This window comes from Pan troglodytes, chromosome 6 (genome assembly GCF_028858775.2).
Source record: "Pan troglodytes isolate AG18354 chromosome 6, NHGRI_mPanTro3-v2.0_pri, whole genome shotgun sequence".
Classification (NCBI taxonomy): domain Eukaryota; kingdom Metazoa; phylum Chordata; class Mammalia; order Primates; family Hominidae; genus Pan; species Pan troglodytes.
Genome location: NC_072404.2, coordinates 74,747,402 through 74,767,642, shown reverse-complemented (window position 1 = coordinate 74,767,642; position 20,241 = coordinate 74,747,402). Strand labels below are relative to the sequence as shown.

Genomic DNA, 20,241 nt, shown 5'->3' with positions numbered 1-20,241 from the left:
CCTGAGACTACAGAAGTGGCGCTGTGGCTGGCTCTCTGGTTCTCTTTTGCTTTGTCAATAAAAGAGTAGTCTTCTCTGCCTTGCTTCCAGATGACAAAATAAATTGTTCCCAGAAATAAGTGTATGAATGTGTTCTTTAATTTAGCCCAGCTTCAACAGAAAGTCTCTGCCAGTTAAGTCCACCCTGATATCCCAGCCTCATGCCCAAGCTGTCAAGAAGAGACAAGTACACCACGTGAAACATACTTTCTAACAATTAGTCCATTTTTAGATCTTCTAGTCCAGTGTCTCCCAACCAGTTTGTCTAAATATATAACAATACCTTCAGTATTAGGATCTCCTGATGCACTCATTTTCCTAGAATTGCAAGAAGTTCCGTATTGCCCATGTGCCCTATGCTCCTACCTCATCATTTCCAATAAATTTCAGAATATTAGACACAGAAGAGACATCAGGGATCATATAGTCCAATCTCACCATGTTATCCTGGACAAGAAGTCAGTAAACTTTTACTGTAAAACACCAAATTGTAAGTATTTCTGACCTTGTGGGGCATACAATCCTGTCTTTACTATGCAAATCTGCCCCTCTAACACCAAAGCAGCTATGACAATACATAAATGAATGAACATGGCTATGCTTCCAAAACTTTTATTTTAAAAAATTAAAAAACAAGCTGGGTGCAGTGGCTCACACTTATAATCCCAACACTTTGGGAGGCCAAGGCAGGAGGATCGCTTGAGCTCAGGAGTTTGAGACCAGCCTGGGCAACACAGTGGGACCTCATCTCTACAAAAAATTAAAAAAACTTAGCTGGGCATGATGGTGCACGCCTGTAAGCCCAGCTACTCAGGAGGCTGAGATAGGAGGATCACTTGAGCCCAGGAGTTAGAGGCTGCAGTGAGCTCTGCACTACTGCACTCCAGCCTGGGGAACAGACCAGCCCCTGTCTCAAAAGAAAAACAGGCAATAGGCTGGATCTGGCCAGTGAGCCTGTTTGCTGATCCCTGTCCTAGACTCTCCTTGATAACTGCTCCTTAGACTCAAGTTTCTAATGGAAAGACTCATGTCGAGAATTTACTTTTTCCAAAAGGAACCTATTTCATCTTCACATCAAATCAAATCAAAACTGCTAACTTGGTTCTGTGACCTTGGGAAACTTCAAAAGATATCTTGAACACTGCATATACTCATGGTAGCCAGTAGTGCTTGAAAATTAATGCGACACATTCCCCTGGTCCTCACAAAGATTCCAACCCAGTAAGAGACACACAGGTACTACATCGAAAGGAGAAATGCTTTAATGAAAGGGTTTAGGAATACGAAAAGGAGCCATGCAGTGGGCTCCAAATCCACGGGTGGCTGCCTGAATGAGACGATACCTGAGTCAAATGTGAAGGGTAAGTAAACAGGCCTGGCCAGGGAAAGACATGTGGGAATGCTGTTGGAAGGGGATGGGCAAAGTCACTTAGGCAAGCACCAGGAGGCATGCAGCTACTATCAGTCACTCAGAAAGTACCAGCAGATGGAGAATAAAGCACATGACATGGGGAGAAAATGTAGCAGAGAAAGATGTGGGCCGGACTGCAAAGGATCTTGCCTGTCCTGGAAAGAGAGAATGAGAAGCGTCTAACATGGTCTGAACAGAGAAATAACACAGACCTGCACTTCAATAGCTCACTCAACTGGGAAGACAGAAGGTAATTTAAGGGAAACAAGACTATAGACAAGGATAAATCTGAACAACGTACGACAATCCCCTAGGGAAGAAAAGATGTTGGCCTGAACTAAAGAGTAACAGGTGAGCAGAAGGTTGGATATTCAAACTCATTTGACAAATTTGTTTTTTATTTTTTTTGGAGACAGCGTCTCGCTCTGTCACCCAGGCTGGAGTGCAGTGGCGCAATCTCGGCTCACTGCAACCTCCACCTCCCAAGTTCAAGCGATTCTCCTGCTTCAGCCTCCCGAGTAGCTGGGATTACAGGTGCCTGCCACCATGCCCAGCTAATTTTTGTATTTTTAATAGAGACAGGGTTTCACCATGTTGGTCAGGCTGGTCTCAAACTCCCAATCTCATGATCCGCCCGCCTTGGACTCCCAAAGTGCTGGGATTACAGGCATGAGCCACCGCGCCCAGCCTTGACAAATATTTTTTGAACCAAGGAGACCACGTAGCTAGAGGCTGGAGAGGAAGAGAGAGAATAATAGGATGACAATGGAGAAATTCAAGAGTCAGATTAGGTGCTAAGGTCACACTAAGCAACGAAGTTTTTATGAAAGCAGCAATGAAAAATCACTTTTAAACAGGAGGGTAACATGGTCTGATTTGTATTTTTAAGATTACTTGGCCGGACACAATGGCTCACGTCTGTAATCCCAGCACTTTGGGAGGCCAAGGCGGGTGGATCACGAGGTCAGGAGATCGAGACCATCCTGGCTAATGTGGTGAAAGCCGGTATCTACTAAAAATATAAAAAATTAGCTGGGCATGGTGGCGGGCGTCTGTAGTCTCAGCTACTCGGGAGCCTGAGGCAGGAGAACTGCTTAATCATAGCTCACTGCAGCTTTGAACTCCTGAGCTCAAGTGATCCTCCTGCCTCGGCCTCCTGAGTAGCAGGGATTTACAGGCCTGAGCCACCATCCTGTCTACTTTTAATTTTTGTTTTTGTGGAGACACGGTCTCACTATTTTGCCCAGGCTGATCTTGAACTCCTAGCCTCCAGCAATCCTCCCACCCACCTTGGCCTCCCAAAGTGTTGGGATTATAGGCATGAGCCTCCACACTGGCTGTAAGCTCTTTAAGTTATGGGACCCATAACCTGAATTGAAATTGATGTTTCATTCCAATTTCATTGCAGTCATAGCTTGGACTGAAATGAAATTGGAATGAAACATCTGTCATATCACTTCCTGTTGAGCTAAGTAATTGTCTCTTGAAGCCATCTGCTCTGTGGGCTTGACTCAGACTGACTGACTCCAGGTAGCCATAAAATGCTATTTGCATTGCACACCATACCTCATATCTTGTCATTCAACAGTGCATAGCTAATCACTAATCAATATTATCGCTATAAAGCAATAAGAATTTCTGTCCAACAACTTGGTATCGACCACTCCTTGTTCCCTTTGCTTTTAAAAACCTGCTTGTAACAAAAGCTAATGGAGCAGTCCCTTCAGCTGCAAAGTGTGTCTGAGGCAGCTGCCCTCATTTTGGCTCAAATAAACCCTTTAAATTATATTTATATATTTTGGCTAGGTGCAGTGGCTCACCCCTGTAATCCCAATCCCAGTGCTGTCCGAGGCCAAGATGGGAGGTTTGCTCGAGGCCAGGAGTTAGAGACTAGCCTGGGCAACATAGTGAGACACTGTCTCTAATTTACAAAACGGTCTGGGCATGGTGGCTCATGCCTGTAATCCCAGCACTTTGGGAGGCTGAGGCGGGCAGATCACCTGAGGTCAGGAGTTCGAGACCAGCCTAACCAACATGATGAAACCCCATCTCTATTTAAAAAATACAAAAATTAGCTGGGCGTAGTGGTACGTGCCTGTAATCCCAGCTACTCAGGAGGCTGAGGCAGGAGATGGGAGCTGGGGGAAGGGGTGGGGAGGAAATGAGTATGAAACAGTCAACTTGGAGAGTAAGAAGGGGAATCTGCAAGGGAAGTTGTGAGCCTGTAGAGCACTTCTGAGTCTAAACTTGAGCCCGTGGTCGTGAATCTATAGTCAAACAATCAGCAGCAGACACGAGGAAGGCTGATGTGAAGGGGATGGTTTCAGCCTGGCTTGGGGTTTGGCCAGTCGGGTTACAAGAGTGAGTGAGAGGTTGAAAACGTTAAGGCTGGGCACGGTGGGTCACGCCTGTAATCCCAGTATTTTGGGAGGCCCAGTATTTTGTTTTTTTCTTTTTTTTTTTTTTTTTTTTTTTTTGAGACTGAGTCTCACTCTGTCGCCCAGGCTGGAGTGCAGTCGCATGATCTCAGATCACTGCAACCTCCACCTCCCGGGTTCAAGCGATTCTTGTGCCTCAGCCTCCCAAGTAGCTGGGATTACAGGTGCCTGCCACCACACCTGGCTAATTTTTGTATTTTTAGTAGAGATGGGGTTTCGCCACGTTGGCCAGAATGGTCTCGAACTCCCGACTTCAAGTGATCCACCCACCTTGGCCTCCCAAAAGTGCTGGGATTACAAGCGTGAGCCACCGTGCCCGGCCTAAAGAAGAGATTCTGGAAAGCATCTAGCACGATATGGCTTAATTCCTAAGGCCTCTCTCTCTCTCTGAAACACCACCACATGAGTTTCACATCTTCCTTCTTTTTTTGTTATTGTTTCTGTCTTTGTTTTTGGGGCAGGGTCTCACTCTGTTGCCCAGGCTGGAGGGCAGTGGCATGATCACAGCTCACTGCAGTCTCAAATTCCTGGGCTCAAGCAATCCTCCCAACTCCACCTCCTACGTAGCTGAGACAACAGGCATGCACCACCATGCCTTGCTAAATTTAAAATTATTGTGGTAAAGATAGGGTCTTGCTATGTTGCCCAGGCTGGTCTTAAACTCCCGGACTCAAGCAATACCCCCACCTTGGCCTCCCAAAGTGTGGGGATTACAAGTGCGAGCCACTGCACTCAGCCAGATCTTCCTTCTAACCAGAAGCCAACGAGATGGTTTATTGAGAAAGAGGTCAAGCTCGAGATCTCCAAGCAGAAGGGGAAAGCCTCAAGAGATGAACACACAGGCGGTATACCTCGGTGTCTCTATGATGCAATTCATCCTGCTCGTGAGATCCTTCCTCCCTCTCCTCTGAGCCATGTTGGTGAGATTCACATTTGCCTTTCTTGCAGTGGCTGCCACAGGACTTCTTTCTCTCCCCTTTCTGAAGTGCCTGCAGCTGGGAGATGAACTTGGTCTTCCATGCTCTGAAGTCGGCCTCAATGCTGCCGTGCTTGCTTTTAACCACGTCGCAGTCGCCCTCCCCTCGACTCATCACACGATGCGCGCCAAGCATCCAGAGCCACTTGTCAACATTTTTGCCAACCTGCGAGGAAAAGATAGATAGGCTAAAAGCACAGTTCTCTAAATCAGGGTTTTCCAGACTGCTCTGCAAAAGCCCAAAGTCCTTCTGGGGCCCCTAGTCATGGGCTGCCACTAAGGAAGAGGAAATTGCTTGGCAAAATGACCTTCAAGCCTTCAAGCTCCAGCCTTGACCCAGAAGAGCTGCATTTAATGTATTCTACTTTTCTGCCTTAGATTTATTTTTTTAAACAAAAGGACAAACAAACCCCCTTTATCAAATGAAGGGTTAATGACTAAAAAAAAGTTTGAAACCTACCATTCTATATCATGATAAGAACAAAACAGGAGTTAACAAAATAAATGAGTTCCAAAAATGTAACAAAGCCTATGGGGCCTAAGCCTACTCAGTTATAAAATGAAAATGTAATCAATTTGGCAAGATTCGTAATTTCCTAAACTCAGTAATTTATTTCACTGTGATATGAAGCAATTAAGCTGAGGAACAGGGGTTATCAGAGGCATAGTTAAGAGTTCAAAAACTTAATAAGCTTCCTGAGTGGCAAGGCATTAAACAAAATATTTACGTATCTACGCCAGGCGAAGTGTCTCATGTCTGTAATCCCAGCACTTTGGGAGGCTGAGGCAGGCAGATTGTTTCAGGCCAGGAGTTCAAGACCAGCCTGGCCAACATGGTGAGACCCCATCTCTACTAAAAATACAAAAATTAGTGGGGCGTGGTGGCACATGCCTATAATTCAGGCTACTTGTAAGGCCGAGTCATGAGAATTCCTTGAACCCTGGAGGCAGAAGTTGCAATGAGCCGAGATTGTGCCATTGCACTCCAGCCTGGGCAAGAGAGTGACTCTGTCTCAAAAAAAAAAAAAAAAAAAAAATTTACATATCTGAATTTTCCCAATCATAGTCTAATTTATTTGAAAATATGGGGAGAGGCCAGATGCAGTGGCTCACGTCTATAATTCCAGCACCTTGGGAGACCGGGGTGAGAAGAATGCTCAAGCCCGAGTTCAACACCAGCCTGGGCACCAAAGTAAAACCCCGTCTCTACAAAAAATACAAAAACTAGCTGGATGTGTGGTGGGCGCCTGTGGTCCCAGCTACTCAGTAGGCTAAGGTGGGAGGATCACCTGAGCCCAGGGAGGTCGAGGCTGCAGCAAGCCACTGAACTCCAACCTAGGCAACATGGTGAGACCCTCTCTCAAAAAACACAAAATCAAAAATGTTTTTAATGAAAATATGGAGCAAAATCTACATTGTGACACAACAATAGAATGAAAACAGCTTTTATTTTATTTATTTATTTTTTTTGAGACAGAGTTTCACTCTTGTTACCAAGGCTGGAGGCAATGGCACGACCTCGGCTCACTGCAAACTCTACCTCCCGGGTTCAAGTGATTCTCCTGCCTCAGCCTCCCAAGTAGTTGGGACTACAGGCATGCACCACCACGCCCGGCTAATTTTGTATTTTTAGTAGAGATGGGGTTTCTCCATGTTGGTCAGGCTGGGGTTGAACTCCCGACCTCAGGTGATCCGCCCGCCTCTGCCTCCCAAAGTGCTGGCATTACAGGAGTGTGCCACTGCGCCCGGCCGTAAACAGCTTTTAAAGAAAACTCCCCACCTCCACCATCACTCACACTCCACCAGAGACAGACAGCCAGGCAGGGCCCATCCCTAGGAAGAGGTACACAATGCAAATGACCAAGAAACTGAGAGGCTCCATCATTTCATTTTTTCAAGTGTAGAGAACAGGATGCAAAAGGAGCCAAGTTAATTTCATTTAGAAAAATAGCCCGGGAAAACTAACCAAAAAATTTAATGTTTTATTATGTAAAGTGCAATGAATGTTTTTTCCTTCATTTCCCTTGAAAAATTCATGATCTTTTTTTTTTTTTTGAGACATAGTCTCACTCTGTTGCCCAGGCTAGAGTGCAGTGGTGAGATCTCGGCTCACTGCAAGCTCTGCCTCCCGAGTTCACGCCATTCTCCTGCCTCAGCCTCCCGAGTAGCTGGAACTACAGGCATCCACCACCACACCTGGCTAATTTTTTTGTATTTTTAGCAGAGACGGGGCTTCACCATGTTAGCCAGGATGGTCTCGATCTCCTGACCTCGTGATCCGCCCGCCTCAGCCTCCCAAAGTGCTGGGATTACAGGCGTGAGCCACCATGCCCAGCCGAAAATTTCATGATTTTTTAAAACTGAGCTCAGGCTGGACACGTTCATGCCTGTAATCCCAGAAATTTGGGAGGCTGAGGTGGGTAGGACTGCTTGAGGCCAGGAGTTTGAACCAAGCCTGGGCAACACAGTGAGACCCTCATCTCTAAAAAAATTGAAAGATTAGCCAGGGGTAGTGGTGCACGCCTATAGTTCCAGCTACTAGGGAGGCTGACTTGGGAGGATCCCTTGAGCCTAGGACTTCAAGGTTCAGAGAATTCTGATCAGGTCACTGCATTCCAGCCTGGATGACAAAGCAAGACCCTGTCTTGAAAAAATAAACATAATTTTAAAAAAAAAATTTTTTTAAGAGTTCACCTGCATAAAGAGCTTGGGCAGGCTGGGCATGCTGGCTCACACCTGTAATCCCAGCACTCTGGGAGGCCGAGGTGGGTGGATCACCTGAGGTCAGGAGTTCGAGAACAGCCTGGCCAACATGGTGAAACCCTGTCTCTACTAAAAATGCAAAAAAATTAGCCAGGCATGGTGGTGGGTGCCTGTAATCCCAGCTACTCGGGAGGCTGATAAATGAGAACCGCTTGAACCCGGGAGGCGGAGGTTGCAGTCAGCTGAGATCCCGCCACTGCACTCCAGCTGGGGATTAGAGCAAGACTCTGTTTCCAAAAAAAAAAAAACAGAAGAGGCCGGGCACAGTGGCTCACTTTGGGCGGATCACATGAGGCCAGGAGTTCACAACTAGCCTGGCTGGCATGGTGAAATCCCGTCTCTAGTAAAAATACAAAAATTAGCCAAGCCTGGTGGCACATGCCTGTAATCCCAGCTACTCGGGAGGTTGAGGCAGGAGAATCACTTGAACCCGGGAGCTAGAAGTTGCAGTGAGCTGAGATGGTGCCACTGCACTCCAGCCTGGGCGACAGAGCAAAACTCTATCTCAATCAATCAATTAATAAAATAATAGAAGAAATGTATTTATTACTAGCTACCAAAGTTTGTGGATTATTTCACATACATGTGTGTTTATGTGTGTTTATGTGTGTGTACGTGTGTGCACGTGTGTGTGTTTGTGTGTGTGTACGTGTGTGTGCGTGTGTGTGTGTGTGTTTATGGGGAGAATTTATTCCTATAATTCAATATAGACCTACCTTGTTGAAGTGGCTAGCATAGGCAGAATTTCCCAGGCCAAATACCGCATATCTCATACCCTTCAGGTAAGTTTTGCCAAATCGAAAATCAATGGATGCTTCCTCTAACCATTTGCAGAACCACTCTGCACTTTCAGTTGGTAGGCCATCAGTGTATGTCGCAACCAGGAAGACACAAACATTTTTACTAGTCACCTAACCAAGAAAGTAATTGTTTCAGTAGAACATTCAAGGCATAAATTATCTCAATGAAGAAAATCCTTTGAAAAAAAGCATACTCATCTCAAAGAACAAAGGGCACCTTCATAAACATGGTTCATTTTCGAAAGTGAAGGGCATGACTAAGAAACACAGCAAGAACAGCTTGCACGGGGGAGAAAACCCAGTCCCTTGCTCCTGCCAGTATACCTCCTGGTATATTTCACCATATACGCCATTCCGTTATCCAGACTATACATTCTCATCATCGCTAATTTGCCACAGTGGAAACAAAATCCAAATCAATCAAGAAAAAATACAGGCCGGGTGCGGTGGCTCAAGCCTGTAATCCCAGCACTTTGGGAGGCTGAGGCGGGCGGATCACAATGTCAGGAGATCGAGACCATCCTGGCTAATACGGTGAAACCTTGTCTCTACTAAAAATACAAAAAATTAGCCGGGCATGGTGGCGGGTGCCTGTAGTCCCAGCTACTCGGGAGGCTGAGGCAGGAGAATGGCATGAATCCGGGAGGCAGAGCTTGCAGTGAGCCAAGATCACGCCACTGCACTCCAGCCTGGGCGACAGAGCAAGACTCCATCTCAAAAAAAAAAAAAAAAGGAAAAAATGCAGAGAGATGGCCAGGCACGGTGGCTACTAATGGAAGAACACACTGGGGGAAAATAAGGCACCTGAGTTTCAAACCTTAAGAGAAAACAACAGCTCATGTTCCTGCTTCCTTAGAGTGGAAGCTGCTCTGTGGTGTCAAAAAGACAAGGAATGTGGTGACCTTGCTTATCCAATAAGAGTTGTATTTGGTGTTTGAGATTGTTTTAAATCTCTGAAGTCTCCAAGGAATAGGGGAACCATGTTCTCGGTCCATTAACATCTCCTCAGGCAGGAAGCTGTGAATATCCATATCAAGGCAGTGGATGTTGGCTTGGCCCAGTGGCTCATACCTGTAATCCCAGGACTTTGGGAGGCTGAGGCGGGTGGATCACTTGAGATCAGGAGTTCAAGACCAGCCTAAGCAACACAGTGAAACCCTATCTCTACTAAAAATACAAAAACTAGGCAAGCGCGGTAGTGGGTGCCTGTAGTTCCAGCTACTCGGGAGGCTGAGGCAGGAGAACTGCTTGAGCCCAGGAGGCAGAGGCTGCAGGGGGCCACAATCACACCACTGCACACTGCACTCCAGCCTGGGCAACAAAGCGAAGACTCCATCTCAAAAAAAAAAAGAAAAGAAAAGAAAAAATACAGAGAGATCTCTAAAAAATTATCTAATAAATTAAAGCAATAAAAAGTTTTAAACATAAAGTAATTTAACACTTGGCACCATTATCTAAACAGAACTGTTGCAAATCCCAGGGATACAAAATACAGGCTAGGTATCCGTTATCCAGAATGTTTGGGATGGGAAGTTTTTTGGATTTTAGAGGTTTTTTTCTGTTTTGGTTTTTTTTTTAAATCTGCATATACATAATGATGTGCCTTGGGGATATATCAAGTCTAAACACAAAATTCCTTTGTTTCATATACACCTTACACACATAGCCTGTAGGTAACTTTATACAATATTTTTCACAATTTCATATATGAAACAAACTTTTGACTGCGTTTTGACCTTGACCCATTACAGGAGGTCAGGTGCGAAATTTTCCACTTGTGGCCTCCTGTCAGCGCTCCAGAAATTTGGATTTTAAAGCATTTCCAATTTGCGGTTCAGGGATTCTCAACCTGTGTATCCTTAGTCTTGATAGCCTGGTGTTTGAATTCATCTTAAGAGTTCCAAGTCATGAGGTAAGTTATAAGTAATATCAAAGTTTGCTAATAATTTTTCACAAATAATTTAGAGCACATTCAAGCTCACTCATGTGCACACCAATACATTTTCTTGGGGGACAAAGAAATGGACAGAGTTAAAGCTAGATATTTAACCACTAAGACGGGGCCGGTAAACTACAATCCATGAGCCACATCTTGCTTGCTGCCTTTTTGCTTTTTTTTTTTTGAGACAGAGTCTCGCTCTGTCACCCAGGCTGGAATGCAGTGGCATGATCTCAGCTCACTGCAACCTCCACCTCCCGAGTTTAAGCAATTCTCATGCCTCAGCCTCCCAAGTAGCTGGGACTACAGGCGTGCACCACCATGGCTAATTTTTCTATTTTTAATAGAGACGGGGTTTCACCATGTTGCCCAGGCTGTTCTTATATGCCTGAGCTCAAGCGATCCACCAGCCTTGACTTCTCAACTTGCTGGGATTATATAGGCGAGAGCCACCACGCCTGGCCTCTATTTTTTTTAAAGAAAGTTTTAGTGCAACACAGCCACACTCATTCATTTACATATTATCTATGGCTGTTTTGTGCCTCAGTGGCAAAACTGAGTAGCTGCCCAGCCCACAAAGGTGAAGATACTACCTGGCCCTTTACGTGAAAGTTTGTCAACCCCAGCTCTATGTGCTGCTTCTTTTTTTTTTTTTTCAGACGGAGATTTGCTTTTGTCACCCAGGCTAGAGGGCAATGGCGCGATCTTGGCTCACTGCGACCTCCGCCTCCCAGGTTCAAGCAATTCTCCTGCCTCAGCCTCCCGAGTAGTTGGGATTAACAGGCGCCCACCACCAACCCCAGCTAATTTCTGTATTTTGAGTAGAGACGTGGTTTCACCGTGTTCGCTAGGCTGGTCTCGAACTCCTGACCTCAGGTGATCCACCTACCTCAGCCTCCCAAAGTGCTGGGATTACAGGCGTGAGCCACCACACCCAGCCTCTGCTTCTCTAACTCTACCTGTGTCAGCATCACCAGGAGCACTGTTTAAGCTCTACGATGCAGCTAGGCTAAGACCTGAGATTCTGCATTTCTAGCAAGTTCACAGGAGATGCTGATGCTGCTGGCTCAGGGGCCACACTTTGAGAACCACTGCTGTAGGGTGAAATCCCCTAACTGGGCATGACTGGAGAAAAAAGGGGAGGAACATTTTTCAGATGAAGAAATTAAACCCTCATAGATATTAAGTAATGCGCCCGGGCGCAGTGGCTCATGCCTGTGAACCCAGCACTATGGGAGGCCGAGGCAAATAAATCACCTGATGTCAGGAGTTCAACACCAGCCTGGCCAACACAGTGAAACCCCATCTCTACTAAAAATACAAAAATTAGCCAGGCATGGTGGTGGGCACCTGTAATCCCAGCTACTCAGGAGGCTGAGGTAGGAGAATCACTTGAACCCTGGAGTTGGAGGTTGCAGTGAGCCAAGATCATACCATTGCACTCCAGCCTGGGCAACAAGAGTGAAACTCCGTTAAAAAAAAAGACATTAACTAATGCATTAAGGTCACACAGCTAATAAGAGATTTCTCTGATTCCGAAACCCATACTCTCTGCTTTTGACCTTTTGGTTGGATTGCCCATGGTCTACAAGTATAGCACACTGCCATCAATAACAACCCTTCCTTGATTAAGAGATTCAAAATAGCGGGGAGGGCTGGGCGTATCTATAATCCTAGTACTTTGGGAGACTGAGGCCAGGAGTTCGAGACCCACCTGGGCAATATAGTGAGACCGTATCGCTATAAAAAATCTTTTGGCCAGGCGCGGTGACTCACGCCTGTAATCCTACCACTTTGGGAGGCCGAGGCAGGCGGATCACAAGGTCAGGAGATTGAGACCATCCTGGCGAACACGGTGAAACCCCGTCTCTACTAAAAATACAAAAAATTTGCCGGGTGTGGCGGCGGGCGCCTGTAGTCCCACCTACTCGGGAGGCTGAGGCAGGAGAATGGCGTGAACCCGGGAGGCGGAGCTTGCAGTGAGCCGAGATCGCGCCACTGCACTCCAGCCTGGGTGACAGAGCGAGACTCCATGTCAAAAAAAAAAAAAAAAAATCTTTTAAAATTAGCAGGGCATGGCAGCACATGCCTGTAGTCTCAGGTACTTTAGGAGGCTGAGGAAGGAGGATCACTTGAGCCCGGGAGGTTGAAATTGCACCACTGTACTCCAGAGCCTGGGTGAGAGAGTGAGAGCCTGTCTCTATAAAATAAATTTTAAAAAAATAAAAATAGTAGGGGCCAGGCACAGTGGCCCATGCCTGTAATCCCAGCACTTTGGGAGGCCAAGGCGGGCAGATCACTTGAGGCCAGGAGTTTCAGACCAGCCTGGCCAACATGGTGAAACCTCATCTCTAGCAAAAAACACAGACACACAAAAAAAAATTTAGCCGGGCATGGTGGTGCATGCCTATAAATCCCAGCTACTTGGGAGGCTGAGGCAGGAGAATCACTTGAACCTGGAGACGGACATTGCACTGAACTGAGATTGCACCACTGCACTCCAGCCTGGGTGACATAGTGAGACTCCATCTCAAAAAAAAAAAAAAAAGAAAAGAAAAAAGAAAATTGTGGGAAGGAGTGAACTTCCAACCACCCAAGCTTTCTCACCTCTAGCCCTGCCCCAGGAGAATTTAACATACCTGAAGAACAAGCCCCACACCACGTGAGAATCAGTGAACCTTATCCCACATTCAATTGTCTGATTCACACTGGAATTCAACTAACTGAAATCCCTTAGCACGAAAATTAAATTTATTCTGAAGATTCTAGTTATCTAATTAAATTTACTGTGAAGATTGCAGATCAGTTAAATTTGAGAGTTTTGATTGAAGAAAAAGACAATTACCAACCTCTTCTATCAGATGATCATCTGGATCATATTCTTTTAGATTAATAATGGCCACAGGCAGATCCAGGGACGTAACTGCTTCAGCAAGAACTGTTGCGAATCCCTAATAGGACAAAAAAAAACATCAAATAAAGTCTTCAATGAGCCAAATATAACCCTCATTTACCCCTGTTGGCACAAGAATGTGGCATTCCTCATGAAAAATATTTTCAGTGACTGATATGTATCTTCATGAACACAAATTCTATCCTCACTCTTACCATTTTCTTGGGCACCATTACAGAGATCATTCAATTGTGTTGTTCTCACCCGATCAGGGTTTACGTAGGACTGAATCTAATTTGGCTTTGGATGATCAATCTGCCTTGCCCTACTAGAGTAAACATATCAGCCAGGCAAGATGGCTCATGCCTATAATCCCAGCAATTTGGGAGGCTGAGGTGGGAGGATCACTTGAGGCCAAGCCTGGACAACAAAGTGAGACCTCATCGTTATAAAAAAATTTAAAAATTAGCCAGGTGTGATGGCACACACCTATAGTCCCAGCTACTCAAGAGGCTGAGACGGGAAGATCCCCTGAGCCCAGGGGTTAGAGGATACAGTGAGCTACGATCACACCAATGCACTCTAGCCTGGGCCACAGACTCAGATCCTGTCTCATAAAGAAAATAACATATTAAAAAACAATAAACACAGAGAAGTGCAAAAAGAAATAGTGAAGAATGGGCTGGGCACAGTGGCTCACACCTGTAATCCCAGTACCTTGGGAGGCCGATGCGGTTGGATCACTTGAGGTCAGGAATTCGAGACCAGCCTGATCAACATGGTAAAACCCCGTCTCTACTAAAAATACAAAATTAGCCAAGCGTGGTGGCACACACCTATAATCCCAGCTACTCGGGAGGCTGAGGCAGGAGAATCACTTGAATCCAGGAGGCGGAGGTTGCAGTGAGCCAAGATTGCACCATTGCACTCCAGTCTGGGAAACAAAACTCCATCTCCAAAATAAATAAATAAATAAAATAAAAGAAAGAGTGAAGAGTGAAAAGAATGGGAAACATGAAAAGAAGCCGGTTGACAGACAGGAAAAAGTCCTAGGGAAGAGTTCACAGGGCTAACAGAACCCCAGAGAAGCTCTAAGCTGGGAGCAGCCACTACAACAAAAGATGGAATTAATATTTTTTGTACGCTAATGAGATGACTTACTGGAGTGAGGCCTCAGATAGCTTCAGGATGGAGGCTCGTTGCCAGAGAAACTGATGAGAAGTTAAACTCAGCACCTCCTACCCCAGCCCCAACAGGGAACACTAGGGAGAGAAGAGGGGCTGGAGATTGAGCTTAATCACCAAGGCCAATGATTTAATCAATTGTGCCTATGTAATGGAGCCTCCAAGAAAAACCCCTGAACAATGGAGACTGTTGACTTGGTGAACATACCAATGTGCTGGGGAGAAGACACGGCCAGAAACGGCCTGGAAGCCCTGCTCAACCCCCACCCCTCCATAGCTGGCCCTGTGCAGCTCTTCCATTCGGCCGTTCCTGAGTTGCATCCTTTATAATAAACCACTAAACATAAGTCAAGCAACTTCCTGAGGTCTGTGAGTCATCCTATAGAACCTGAGGAGGCAGTGGTGCAGAACCCTAAATTTAAAGCCGGGACTTGTGACTGGTGTCTGAAGTGGGGGCAGTCTTGTGGGCTAATGATAACTCCCAATAGTAAGCATGAGAACTGGTATAGAAAAAGGACAGGTTGGCCAGGCGTGGTGGCTCACACCTGTAATCCCAACACTTTGGGAAACCGAGGCGGACAGATCACCTGAGGTCAGGAGTTCGAGACCGGCCTGACCAACATGGTGAAACCCCATCTCTACTAAAAATACAAAAATTAGCCAGGAGTGGTGGTGGGCACCTGTAATCCCAGCTACTTGGGAGGCTGACGGAGGAGAACTGCTTGAACCCAGGAGGCAGAGGTTGCAGTGAGCCGAGATCGTGCCATACTGCACTCCAGCCTGGACGACAGAGCAAGACTCCATCTCAAAAAAAAAAGAGAAAAGGTATTTGGGGGTCAGAAAACAGTACTGCAGCAGGCCTCAAGGACTGATACGGTTTGGATATTCGTCCCCTCCAAATATCATTAACACGTAATCTCCAATGTTGGAAGTGAGCTCGAATAGGAGGTGTTTGGGTCATGGGGGTGGGTCCCTCAGGAGTGGCTTTGTTACCAGTGGAGGGTCTTGCCTAGGAGTTGTCCAGGTTGTTCACATGTTCAACAAAGAACTGAAAAAAATGCAACAAGCGAAGCAACAAAAACACAGATTTATTGATGGGAAGGTACACTCTACAGTCAGGAAGCAGGCTTGAGCAAGTGGCTCAAGAGCTCCAGTTGTTTTTATTAAGCTTAGGTTTTTATTAAGCTAGAAGAATTTGGTAACACCCCCAGGTACCCTTGGGAGGCTTCCAATTGGTTACACCCTATATAAATGAAGAATTGGCTCATGGCCAATCAGAGGCTGCAGTGGAGTTATACCATATGCAAATAAAGAATTAGCCCACAGCCCATCAGAGGCTAAAGCTTTCCTTTCAGTTTAATTCAAGGACGTCAGCCACAGGTTGGCCTTAGGCTCTATCTCCAGACTCTACTTTCCTACCTCAGCTTGCTGCCCTCCCCTTGGTGTTGAGTTCTTGCCCTATTAGTTCATAGATGGCTGTTAAAAAAAAAAAAAAAAAAAAGCCTCACATCTCTCCCTACTGTTTTGCTCCCTCTCTCACCATGTGGTACCTATTCCTCCATGGGTGGAAGCTTCCTGAAGCTTCACCAGAAGCCAAGTGGATGTTGGCACCATGCTTGTAGAGCCTGCAGAACCATGAACCAAACAAACCTCTTTTCTTTATAAATTACAGTATTAGTCCATTCTTGCATTGCTATAAAAAAAATACCTGGCCGGGCATGGTGGCTCATGCCTGTAATCCCAGCACTTTGGGAGGTCAAGGCGGGCGGATCACTTGAGGTCAGGAGATCGAGACCAGCCTGGGCAACATGGTGAAACCCCATCTCTACCAAAAATACAAAAAATTAGCTGGGCATGGTGGCATATACCTGTGGTCCAGCTACTTGGGAGGCTGAGGTGGAAGGATCGCTTGAGCCTGGGAGGCAGAGGCCGCAGTGAGCCGAGATCACGCCACTGCACTCCAGCCTGGGCAACTGGGTGAGACTCCATCTCAAAAAAAAAAAAAAAGGAAAAAAGAAATACCTGAGATTGGGCAATTTACAAAAAAAAAACATTTAATTGGCTCACAGTTCTGCAGACTGTACAGGAAGTGTAACGGCATCTGCTTCTGAGGAAGCCTCAGGGAGCTTCCAATATTGGTGGAAGGCAAAGGAGGGGCAGGCATATGACATGGCAGGAACAAGAGAGAGAAGGAGGCAGTGCCACACACTTTTAAACAGCCAGATCTCATGAGAACTCACTGTCACGAGGACGGTACAAGGGAGATGGTGCTAAACCTCTCATGCGAAATCTGCCCTCAAGATCTAAGCACCTCCCGCCAAGCCCCACCTCCAACACTGGGACTACGATCCGACGTAAGATTTGGTGGGGACACAGATCCAAACCATATCAATTACCCAGCTGCAGGTATTCCTTTATGGCAATGCAAAACAGACTAACATAAGGATAAAGTGAGATTTGAGCCAAAGCCGAAGGAACTGGGAGAACCATGAGGTTATCCCAGGCGGCAGGAACAGTGAACTGCAAAGGCCCAGAGGAGGTTACTAAGACTGAAAAAAAAGAAACCAAGGAGATGGGGTAAGAGAGTTAACAAAGAGCCACACGTGTAGGATCTCTGAGCTACTGTGAGGACTCAAGCATTGACTCTTGAATGAAGGGGTCAGTGCAGGGTTTTAAGCAGAGGGATGACGTGATTTCACCTAAGTTTTCAAACAGTCACTGAGGTTGCTGAGTTGAGAGTACACTGGAGTCAGAAGAGGGCCAAGTGGTACTGAATCAGAAACACTGTCTTAGTCCATTTTGCTACAAAGGAGTACCTGAGACTGGGTAATCTATGTCTTTTATTTTTTTGAGACAAGGTCTCACTCTGTCGCCCAGGCTGAAGTGCAGTGGCACAGTCACGGCTTACTGCAGCCTTGACCTCCTGGGCTCAAGCAATCCTCCCACCTCAGCCGCCCGAGTAGCTAGGACTACAGGCACATGCCACCATGCCTGGCTAATTTTTGAATTTTTTGTAGAGATAGAGTTTTGCCATGTTGCACAGGTTGGTCTCGAACTCCTGGTCTCAAGTGATCCACCTGCCTTGGCCTCCCAAAGTGCTGGGATTATAGGCGTGAGCCACTGTGCCTAGCCCAATCTATGTTTTAAAAAGGTTTATTTAATGCAGAGAATCCCAGTGAGATAATACATAAGATGGCCATCCCCAAGACACAAAATCATCAGATTCTCCAGTCGAAATGAAAGAAAAAATGTTAAAGGCAGCTAGAGAGAAGGGGCAGGTCAGCTACATACGGAATCCCATCAGGGTAACAGTGGACCTTTCAGCAGAAACCCTACAATCCAGAAGAGATTGGGGCCTATATTGAGCATTCTTAAAGAAATTTCAAGCAGGGCATGGTGGCTCACATCTGTAATCCCAGCACTTCGGGAGGCCAAGATGGGTGGATCACCTGAGGTCAGGAGTTAGAGACCAGCCTGACCAACATGGTGAAACCCCATCTCTACTAAAAATGCAAAAATCAGCCAGATGTGGTGGCGCACGCCTGTAGTCCCAGCTACTCGGGAGGCTGAGGCAGGAGAATCACTTGAACTCAGGAGGCAAAGGTTGCAGTGAGCTGAGATCGCACCACTGCACTCCAGCCTGGGTGACAGAGAAAGACTCTGTCTCAAAAAAGAAAACAAGAAATTTCAACCAAGAATTTCATATCCAGCCAAATTAAGCTTCATAAGCGAAGGAGAAACAAGATCCTTTCAGGCAAACAAATGCTAAGGGAATTTATTACAACCAGACCTGCCTTACAAGAGGTCCTTAAGGAAGTGCTAACTATGTAAAGGAAAAATTGTTATGGGCCACCATAAAAAGGTTTATTTGGTTCACAATTCTGATATCTGAAAAAGTTCAAGATTGGACAACTACATCTGGTGAGGGCTCCAGGCTGCTTCTACTCCTGGCAGAGTAGAAGTGAAAGGGAGCTGGCGAGCACAAAGATCACATAGCAAGAGAGGAAACAAGAGTGCAGGAGAGGTTCCAGGCTCTTCTTACCAACAAGCTCTCTTGGGAACTAAGACAGCAAGAACTCACTCACCCCTCCCCCAGGGATTCATCTATTCAGGAGGGATCTGCCCCCAGGACCCAAACACCTCCCATTAGGCCCATCACCAACACGAGGGATCAAATTTCAACATCAGTTTTGGGGGAACAAACAACAAATTATAGCAGAAATCAATGGTGAGATGACTGTCCTAATCCAGACAAAATATCATGGCAGTGTCAAAGCTGTCAGAATCAACAACATGGAGTTACTTATGTTAAAATATCCCTGACAATAAGAGCTAGGGAAGACAAAGAATTCGCACACTTAGATTGTTTTTTTTGTTTTTTGTTTTTTGTTTTTTTTGAGACAAGGTTTCACTCTGTCCCCCAGACTGGAGTGCAGTGGCGCAATCTTGGCTCACTGCAACCTCTGCCTCCCGGGTTCAAGTGATTCTCATGCCTTAGCCTCCCGTGTAGCTGGGATTACAGGCATGTGCCACCACACCAGGCTAATTTTTGTATTTTTTAGTACAAATGGGGTTTTGCCATGTTGGCCAGGCTAATCTCAAACTCCTGACCTCAAGTGACCCACCTGCCTCAGCCTCCTAAACTGCTGGGATTACAGGCATGAGCCACCACACCTGGCCTTGTTGTGCCTAGACTGTTAGTTCCTCAAAGAAGACCACCAGAGTCCAGAGTCAAAGCCAAGCGGCAAGGATCTTTACTACAAGTTCGAACCTGGTCCTTCCATTCCACAGCATACAAGAGGGCCCTGAACAATGCGAGTGTTTGCTTTTTATAGCCTGAAAGTTACAGGGGAACAAAGGAATTCTTTTGGTTCCCGCTCTTTCAGTAAAACTTTGAACGGCTGTCTCCTTATCGGAGACTTTCCTGGTGGTGTTTGTACTGGGCTCAGGAAGTTTGAGAGATATATGGCGATATGTGGTGGGATGGGAGGATGGGATGTGTTTGTACTGGGCTTGTTTGTTTTGAGCCTGGGGCTGAGGAATGTGCCCGGCTCTTTTCAGCCTCACACTCAAATTCCTGATAATGAGAAAGATTCTACAAAAAATACAACCTTGCACAAAGACCAGTGCAACCTTACACAAAAAATACTACTGCAAGGACATCTGCCCAGCAACTTCATGTCCAACCTTGGATTGTGTCACCTTTGTTATTAACCTTTGTAGGCAAGAATAATTATTTCAAAACAATTCTGTAATCCTCATTTTTTCCCTTAAAAATCTTTGCCTTCCTTTACTTCCCTGAATACATGCAGTTTACTATGGCAATTGTATCCCCATTGCAATGTACGTGCTATTCCCAAACAAACATCTTTTCTTTTGGAGAGCCTCTCTATGGTATTTAGGTTGACAATGGCATGGACCAGGAGAGTAGCAGTGAAGGTGGTAAGAAGTGATTGGAAACTGAATCTATTCTTAAAGTAGAACAGAATCTGCTGACAGACTGGACATGGGTTGTATAAAAAGAAGCCAAAAGGTGTTTTGGACCAAGCAATTGGAAGGGTAAAGTTGTCATTTACTGAAATTGTAAGGATTACAAGTAGAGCAAGCTTGGGCAGAAAATTGGGAGTTCAGTTTTGAGCACACTGATGTTAAGATGCTTACTAGACATTCATATGATGCTCTAAGATAGGTAACTCGATATGAAAGTCTGGAGTTGAGAGAAACAGTTAAGATTAGAAACAGAAATTTAGGGCCAGGCGCGTGGCTCAAGCCTGTAATCCTAACACTTTCAGTGGCCG

At 45.9% G+C, this 20,241-nt stretch overlaps 1 protein-coding gene across 6 annotated transcripts in view; it reads right to left on the bottom strand.

Moving 5' to 3' along the window:
• LOC744965 (S-adenosyl-L-methionine-dependent tRNA 4-demethylwyosine synthase TYW1) overlaps positions 1–20,241 on the bottom strand; it is a 249,248-nt gene that overhangs the window by 222,614 nt on the left and 6,393 nt on the right. For 4 of the 6 annotated variants that reach the window (XM_024357846.3, XM_024357847.3, XM_063814309.1 and 1 more), the window contains exons 4-6: positions 13,216–13,317; positions 8,344–8,538; positions 4,740–5,030 (exon numbers count right to left, since the gene is read on the bottom strand). In XM_024357846.3, the coding sequence (XP_024213614.1) occupies positions 4,740–5,030; positions 8,344–8,538; positions 13,216–13,317 (588 nt within the window). The remainder of the gene's footprint in view (positions 1–4,739; positions 5,031–8,343; positions 8,539–13,215; positions 13,318–20,241) is intronic. The other 2 variants (XM_024357849.3, XM_063814308.1) reach the window with 1 other exon arrangement.